The 9,187-nt window shown below is 35.2% G+C and overlaps 1 protein-coding gene across 2 annotated transcripts; it reads left to right on the forward strand.

The window, feature by feature from the left end:
* Nucleotides 1-190: 190 nt before the first annotated feature.
* On the forward strand, nucleotides 191-2,275 carry LOC115918745 (bone morphogenetic protein 1-like). Of its 2 annotated transcripts, none has more exons than XM_030989165.1 (3): nucleotides 191-379; nucleotides 822-1,006; nucleotides 2,065-2,275. In XM_030989165.1, the coding sequence occupies exons 1-3, from the start codon at nucleotides 238-240 to the stop codon at nucleotides 2,236-2,238; spliced, it is 501 nt and encodes a 166-aa protein (XP_030845025.1). In that variant the 5' UTR covers nucleotides 191-237; the 3' UTR covers nucleotides 2,239-2,275. The 2 variants fall into 2 exon arrangements, with proteins under 2 accessions (XP_030845025.1, XP_030845027.1); XM_030989167.1 differs by having other exon boundaries at nucleotides 191-373.
* The last annotated feature ends 6,912 nt before the right edge of the window (nucleotides 2,276-9,187 follow it).

Consider the following 9,187-nt stretch of genomic DNA (forward strand, 5'->3'; position numbering starts at 1 on the left):
TAAGCTATTGAACTCCTTGCTTCTAAATGGTTATCAGAAGATTTGTCACTGCTTTTTACGATTTGTCATTGAAAAGGGGCTTTGTGAAACGCCCCCTGGTTACATGCCCCCGAAGCTATCAGACTGTAAGCTAAAATGATATGCATAACCACAATAACTTCTTCTAAATTTGTTACGTTTACTGACAGATGGGAGGTGGGTGAGTGGGGCGACTGCTCTGTATCTTGCGGGGTTGGCATGAGGTTCCGTCAGGCATACTGCGTCCGGGAGAACACGGCGGGGCTAATCGAGATCCTCCCCCATGTGACCTGCGCGGATAGGTTGGAACCTTTGCTGGAGGAACACTGTGAAGCACCGGCTTGTCTTGAAGATGGTAGAGGTAAGAGCAGAAGGTGTGCTGTTCAATGATGTTGGAACGAAGTTTCCGACAGATTTGCTGAATGATTTTAAAATCTCCTTTTTATAAAAATACAAAAAAAAAGAGAAGGACCTAAGAATCCAGGTTAATACAAATTTCCATATTCATTTCGGGGATTCAAACAGACATATCTGATTTATAAAAGAAACAAAAACATGAAACACTTTGTTGTGGCTTTGAAAAAAAGGTGGAATGTGTTATTTTAAGAGCCTAAAATGGACCGGCGAGATTTCCGAAAATACGCATGGTGCGCGCGCTACCGGCAATGTTGGGGGATAATTTTTTTCGCTTCTGATAAAATGGGATTGATTTATAATTGTTTTTAGACTGGTAGAATAAAAGTAGACCTTTGCATTTTTTCTGAAAGAGAATTCAATCCACTATTTTCTTCCCTCACTGACAGTCACTTGCAATAAGACCATCTTTGCATCAGAGGGTTCGTTCACATCTCCTAATCATCCCGGGAACTACCCGACCGATATTGACTGCATCACCAGAATTAAAGTTAATCCGGGTTACTGGATTGATCTGACCTTTCAAAGCTTCGAGTTAGAACCAGCTCCTGGCTGCATATACGACTATGTAGAGGTAACAATACTGCAATATACATGTAGCTCTCTGTTGTGGTTTGTTCATACTTAAATTTTAGAACGTTTCCGTATAATGAAAAATGAAAGATCTCGATCGCTCTCTCTCTCTCTCTCTCTTTCTTCCCTTTCACATCAGTCTTTCTTCTTTTCTTTCCATTCTCCTTTTTTTTTAAAATCGTTCTCTGCTCTTTTAATTTCATCTATTCCCCTCTCCATCTCCCATTTCATGTTCTTGCTCATGCTTTTAAATACCAATGGTATTCTTCCCGATTCTAGTCATTTACCGATTCCATTTTATTAATTTAAAAAACATCATAAAGCAAATCATAAAGAGTTCTAAGTTTGACTCATGTGAGGCTGATAAACTTCAAGATGCTTTCTTTTTCATCCAACATAATTGCTTAGTCAACATCTCTGTAACTTGATGAGTTCAATTGTTTTATACTTAAAGGGATAGTTGAGCTCCTGTTTCAGACCGCAAATGCCTTCAAAGTGCATGGTTATTGCTCTTATTCTTATTTAGGACATTTCTAGTGCTTTTTTAGGACCTAAAAGTGCTTTGAAGGTAATTCTAGACCCCAAAATGTATTAATTTAGATTGAATACGATCATACTAATTCAGATCCACTTTTAAAAAAAAAGGTGACCGTTAATTAATTAATTAATAATAACAATACGCAGGCCAGCTGGTTGTGCTTATTACAACCAACACGAAATGGCCGACAAAAAATCCAATATTGGCATTGGCTGGAATAAAACGTATAAAGACGCTATCTCGTTTTCAACGGCTAGTTCAAAATTGCCAAATATTTGTGGGGCACCACAAAATATTAGAAATGGTTATATTTATGGATATTTCAGCCGTCTCTGAACCTATTTTGATCAATCAAAGATGATTTTGTCATTTAAATTATATTCTTTCACATTTGACCTTCAGTTTTTCATTATCTCACAACAAAATTATTTTGTGTAGCGCAGGATATCTCAACTATCCTATTCAATTATTTATACTTAATCATAAGCCCGTAAATTCGGTTTCTTTCTCTTTCTACGCAGGTATTTCAGGATCGCGAAGACGGAACAAGGACATCAATTGCAAGACTTTGTGGAACTCGAAAATTTCGTTCCTCAGTAGTAGTTAAAGGTAACTCTGCTAGTGTCTTGTTCCATAGTGACGTCATTGTTACCAGACGGGGTTTTGTTGCCAATTTTAGTGAACTTGATCCCTAAAAGAACTAAGTAGGACAAATTATGAAGGCGTCATCAAGAATAATTTTCTGTAACGAAAAACAGTGCTTAATTTCACACTACTAGTCATGGCTAGTCTCTTATCCAGGCCAGTCAGAGGCGGTTTTAATTTGTTACTAGTTTAGGTGAGCTTGGTCCCTAAGAGAAATTAGTAAACTAAATCATGAAGGCGTTACCCGAAATGATTTTCCGTAACGAAAAAAATACTTATTTTAAATTAGTAGTCATGGTTAGTTATTTATCCAGGGGGGTGTTTCACAAAGATCCTAAGTAGAACTTAACTCTAAGTTGGACTTAAAAATTATGGACAGCCATCGGAGTCTTTAAATGAAATATATTCAAAAGCAGAAATTCAAGTATTTTAGACTTTTTATTAATTCCACATCCAGAACATGAAATCTCCTTGATGATAGAAAATATGAATGATTTCAATAAACAATGAATGCCTTTCAAAATAACTTTTACAAAATATTTTCAAAGATGCTAATGGCTTTCCATATTTTTTAAGTCCAACTTAGAGATAAGTTCAACTTAGGATCTTTGTGAAACACCCCCCAGGCCAGTCAAAGGCGGTTTTAATTTGTTGCCAATTTGAGTGAGCTTGATCCTTAAAAGAAATTAGTCAAATAAATCACGAAGGCGTTACCCTAAATGATTTTCTGTAACGAAAACAAAAGTACTTAATTTGACTTTACTAGTAGTCATGGTTTGTTATCCGGGCCATTCATAGGCGGTTTTAATGTGTTGCCTATATGGGTAGCTTGATCTTTAAATACAACTATATGTATATGAACATAATCACAGAGGTTTCATTTAAAAAACGTAGTTTTAGTCTAGAAGGAGACTATCTTGTTTCTCAGAAGTAGTCGAACATAACTATCAAGTTTACTGTTTCACAGTGTCAACATTTTTACTTTTGTTGCCAATTTGAGTGAACTGAACCTTAGATTAGAACGAGTCATGTTGACTTGGCAGACATGATGGTATATAAGCTTATTGCAGAGCTTTTAAAAAACGAAATAATCTGGGCTAAATCACGGCGGCATTGTAAAATACAGATTTGTGGAACAAAACACAATATTGTTACAAGACTGGGTTTGCTACCAATTCAATTAATTGATCTTAAAAGTGAACTACATCGACAGAGTCACAAATTAAAGGCGACATACTAAAACACAATATTGATGATATCTTCCTGACATATTTGTGTGTATTATGTGAACACAAAAATAATCTCTAAAACTGTTGAAATAATGATTTCTTCGCATGACTTTGTACATTATATACTAAATACATATAATGACCGGTAATCATAGCACCACACAAAATTCGGTCCAAAATACATCATTATTATCAGACTTATAATTAGTAACAACAATTATAAACTATTTACTATTTACTTCTCTCAAAAGCTGCGTGCAGTAGGTCTACAGAACAAATCATATTCTGGGTATATATATTTTTTTGTTTTAACTTTAAGATCTTGAATACACTTTCTTGAATACTATCACAACGACACACTACACAAAATAGTGATACATGAATAATTTCCTGATGATTAACAAGGTGTATAATAATTCAAGTACGAATCAATATGATAATAATGAAATATTTTATATGTTTACTTTTGAGTACTGAGTTAGTATATAGGCGAAAGCTTGAAGTTACTTTGGAAGCGCCAAGAGGACATTTTTATAAAAATAGCATAGTTTTACAATTATCATAAACCTGTTGTCAGGGTTTATCATGATTTTGACCCATTATGCATTACTGTGTCTTTCGCTAGATTAAATAGATCTTCTTTTGAAGGAATGTTCAAGTTCCGTCAATGAAACTAGAATGGGCTTTGATCTGTAATTAAGAAAGATGAAACAAAATGTTTATGCGTTGTGTGTTTCACAGTAACATGAAATCAGTCGTGTCAATAATTAATGATTTTGCTGCAGTTGGCAGAAATAATTTGATTGTGATCAATTGTTAGAAAGCACATTCTATCTTTATACATTGTATGTCTATGACGATTATACCAGTCCTGGTAAACCTGTTAAAAAGAGTTGCGATTGAGCCGAATCAATCGCAAGTCCTCTAATCAATCGCAAGTTTGCAGTCCTCTATCTCTCATGTGCATAGTTACGACTGATTTCAATCGCAAATAAGTGACGATTAATCGCAACTATTTTTAAGACGGGACCCTGGTCTGAACAGAATAAAAGATTTGATTTCAGACAATGCTCTAAAATTACATCCAGTGTAGAAATGCAAACGCCTTCTTTAATTTGTGTTGTTTTCTTTTGTCTCCGTTTGCTATTTGGGCGTCCTCAGTTATCTCAGGAGCCTAAAAGAAAGTGCTGTGAAAAGAGAAATGGCTGGATAAAGAAAATCAATGAATAATTAGTCCGTCGTGGTGAATACGTATGAAGGCATTTGTGGTGTGACTCAGAATAATGTTCTTGATAATTATATCTCGTTACTGAGAGCTGGAATGGTGTTGAATCAATTTTGATTCCAATTTGTATTCCTTAATTTTTGTAAATGATTATATTTGATATGTAATGTTTTGTTGGAAACAGAAATAAAATTGAGAAAATTTGTTCAACATTAACTCAAAACCCTTCTGGCTCTACGCGTACAATATCATGTTTCTACCAATGTTTATATTGTATGTAACACCAACGGGAAACAGATTTTTGTGTTATCATTGACAAATAAACTTGAATCTTAAATCTTGAAATTGGCAATTATCTAAAAGAATTTCTAGTAATGTGAAAATAAAGTAGTAAAACCTGACCACCTATCTACAAAGACCACATTTTTGTTGGTATCCCGTGAAAATGGTTTCTCATTGGAACATGTACAAGGGGCGGATCCAGAAATTTCTTGCTGGGGGGGGGGGGGCACACGGTGGGAAAGAGAACATATTTATATATTTTTTTAGTCCCCCAAAAAAGAATTGCAACGACTCAGCCAGCCGCTGAATAAGCGGGGGGAGGAGGGGAAGGGGGGGGGGGGGGGAAGAGGACATTTTTTTTTTGGGGGGGGGGGGGGGGTCAACGAAATTTTTTAATTTGACATTTTGCTCCGTTGGGGGTGGTTAAGATCACCTTTTTAGGTAAGTCATTGGCATATTTTTTTGTTTTTGTCAGTACATTTTGGGCGAATTTAGGGCTGATTTTAACATATTTATGGGGGGCGGGGGATCCGCCACTGTGTACTAAAGGAACCTGTAAATAAAGACCATGTTCTTGTCTCCCTTGGGTGGTCTATGTATACTAAGGGTTTATACAAGCTGTGAAAATAAATTATATTGAATTATTTTTTTCAAAAAATGTTTGAACTGTGATGGGAAGCAATGACGACTATCGTCCTATGGAAATGCTTTAAAATGAACCTCCTTGTTTTGATTATTGGTGTGATAGAAAATAAAATAAAATTGCCAAATGGTTAACATAACATATTGTGGACTTGCCATATTTATACTATACACTCTATACTTACACTTCGTCTTCATATAGTTCTTTGGAGGAGCTACGGCAATGATCATTCTCAATATTTGAGATCCCTGTCAGTGTAGAAGAAAAATCATTTATAAATATCTTATTTCTTCAAATTTCATATCTAATCTCATTAAGAACACGAATGCAAACAAATAAAAAGGCATTTCACTCCCGCCCCCCCCCCCACTCTGTGTTAAGTTAGTGTACGCATATGCGTGTTCTCTCCTTTTGAAAACACCCCCAAGTCCGGTGTGTAAAGTCAATTTTGTGTATGTACGAGCCGGACTTTGGTGCGTGAAAAGTACCCCTTTACCGGACATCTTGGTAACACGCATGCGGTCATTCCGACCCTGGAGTGGGGGGCCGGGATGTCACTCTTTAAAATGTACGAACCATAACACGTTGCTTAGTCCCAGATTTCTATAAGGTAATACGATAAGGATTGTCTTTCTCCTTATAATTTTGAACTGACTCAAAAGATGACATTTAATACCACCGATTAAAAGTTTTAAAATACATTAAAAAAACAACGACAAACAAACAACGATTAGAAACTTTTCTAACATGATTTTTGACGTGCTAATAAAATAGGGATACTGTAAAATCCTTTGGTAATGCATTAATCCTCATTACTAAGTCCCCTCGGAGAGGACTGAAAGCCGTCAGTTTCCTGGTTGCTTACTTACAAACATACGCATGTTTTCAGTTCAGTTCATTTTATTCAAAACCATACAAAGCATGATATAATCTGTTACATAAAAAAGAGACTGGTAATAGTACATCAATCAACATATTCTAACTTGATTACATCATAAACTGAATGGTTTTAGGACCCCTTTAGAAGCTAAGCTTGTGAGCGGGGCCCTATAACAAAATACATACATTTACAGTAAAAAGAATGTTACGTATGATTATACAATGGATGAAAATACTAAGCTACAGAATATAGAACATACAAATACTCACACACACACACACACAGACACCACACACGCACATCACCATACACAGCAAACACACTGACGAGTAGGTCCTTAGTGGTCAAAAAGCATTTCAGAATGAGAAATTACTAAGATGCGAATAAAAACTATGTCAGTCTTTCAAGCAGGTACGTTTTAGATGAACTTCTAAACCTAGAAAGAGTTGTACTATTTTTTATATCATCAGGCAGACTGTTCCATTCTTTAATGCAAGAGATATGGAAAGAGGTCAGAGTGACATTTGTTCTTGCAAAAGGCTGTCGAATAAGACACCTTTGACGTGTATTATAATTATGAATTTGCGAGTTCTGACGGAATAAATCTTTTAACGTACATTCATGAGGCATAGACTTAAGATTAAACATAAACAATATGCAATTGAACGACACAAGTCCACTTAGTGGTAACGTTCTTAGTCGAAGGAACAATGGAGAACTTGGATGTCTATAATAAGAATTAGTAATAAGCCGTATTGCTTTCTTCTGCCATACTCTCAACTTATCAAGATATGACTTAAAGGTGTTTCCCCAAGCAACATTACAATATGTCAAATAAGGAAGAATAATACTATTATATAATGTTATCAGCACCCTTTCAGGTAAAATAAATTTTAATCTAAAAATGACACCTACACTACGGGACAACTTTGTGCATACAGCATCTAAATGATTTCTCCAAGATAAATGCTCATCCATGGTTAGCCCTAAGAACTGAACATTTTCACTAAGCGCAACATCATGGCCTCCAACATTAAGAAAAGTAATGCCATCTGGAAGCTTTTTACCCTTGGAGCGAAAAATAACACATTTGGTCTTTTGAACATTCAACAATAACTTATTACAACAATACCATGCATACAGTTTCTGAATCTCTTGATTCGCAATTAGTAATAAATCTTCAGCCTTCTTATCAGCCAACAGCAAGCTGGTATCATCAGCAAAAAGTGAGTATGAGAATAATGTTGATGAGTGTATTATATCATTTATATAGATCAGAAACAACAGGGGACCAAGAACAGAACCCTGAGGTACACCATATTTAATAGAAGCAAGTTGAGAATTAGTACCATTCACCACAACAAATTGTGTCCTGTCAAACAAATAGCTTTGGAACCAAGACAATGCTACACCACGTATTCCATAATGCTCAAGTTTCCTAAGGAGGATGCCATGGTCAATAGTATCAAACGCCTTAGATAGATCTAAGAATATCCCCAAACAATACTTGTCTCCATCAATAGCTTTTATGATATTACTTAATAAATTAAACACACCCATTTGTGTGGAGAAGTGCTTACGGAAACCACACTGCTGAGGAATCAAGATATTCTTTTTAGATAGAAACTCATTTAAGCGTTTATAAATTATTTTCTCAAGAATTTTAGAAAAGATTGGTAACAATGCTATTGGCCTGTAATTAATGACGTTTTTACGGTCAGATTTTTTATACACTGGTACTACTTTAGCTACCTTGAGTTTATCAGGAACAACTCCCTGAGATAAAGACATATTCATGATTTTACACAAGGGATCAATAAAAAGGTGAATGCACTCCTTTATAATTCTAGGTGAAATATCATCAGAACCACTAGATTTAGATGGTTTCAAAGATGACACAATATCAATGATCTCAGAGTTTGAAGTTGGTTTTAGAAACATTGACGCATTATCATCACACTGTTTCATATAATCTTGAAAAGATTGTGGTACTTGAGGAATGTCTGCACTGATTTTCATGGGTAATCCAATGAAATATTTATTAAAACTTTCAGCCTTATCCTTGGCAGAAGAAAGAAGTACTCCATTAAAATCCATCTCTTGAGGGAGTGAATGCCTAGTTGACCGACCTATAACAATTCATTGATATGAGACCAAGTTTTCCTAATATCACCTTTAACACTGTGGAACAAATCATTGTAATATTTTTGCTTGGCTATACGAAGAGTATTAACCAAGACATTCTTATAATCGATATATTTCTTTTTATTCACAGCTGTTGGTCTCTTGACATAACTACCATAAAGCTTATGTTTATGATTTATTGTTTTCAATAAACCACGAGTTACCCATGGCTTTTTACATTTACTTTTTATCGATACTTCAATTAATGGGAAACATAAATTATATAATTCCAGAAATATTTGTAGAAAATGTTCATATGACTCATTGACGCCTTCCAGTGAAGGCAGAGCCTGCCAATTAATTTCAGCTAAGTGTTGCTTGAACCTTGAGATTCTTTCATCATTTATTGACCGCCTCATAACTTGTCCATCTCTCTTGACAGAAGTTACCACAGAGCCATTTTTAACACAAAATATAGGCATATGATCTGAAATATCTGAACATATTATACCCGAGCTAAACTCATTTTGAATGCAGTTTGTGAAAATAGTGTCAATCAATGTTGCACTAATTTCAGTAATACGGGTAGGTTTAGTGATGAGAGAAAATAATCCAA

The sequence above is a fragment of the Strongylocentrotus purpuratus genome, unplaced genomic scaffold, assembly GCF_000002235.5.
Source record: "Strongylocentrotus purpuratus isolate Spur 01 unplaced genomic scaffold, Spur_5.0 spur5_scaffold_18, whole genome shotgun sequence".
Lineage (NCBI taxonomy): Eukaryota > Metazoa > Echinodermata > Echinoidea > Camarodonta > Strongylocentrotidae > Strongylocentrotus > Strongylocentrotus purpuratus.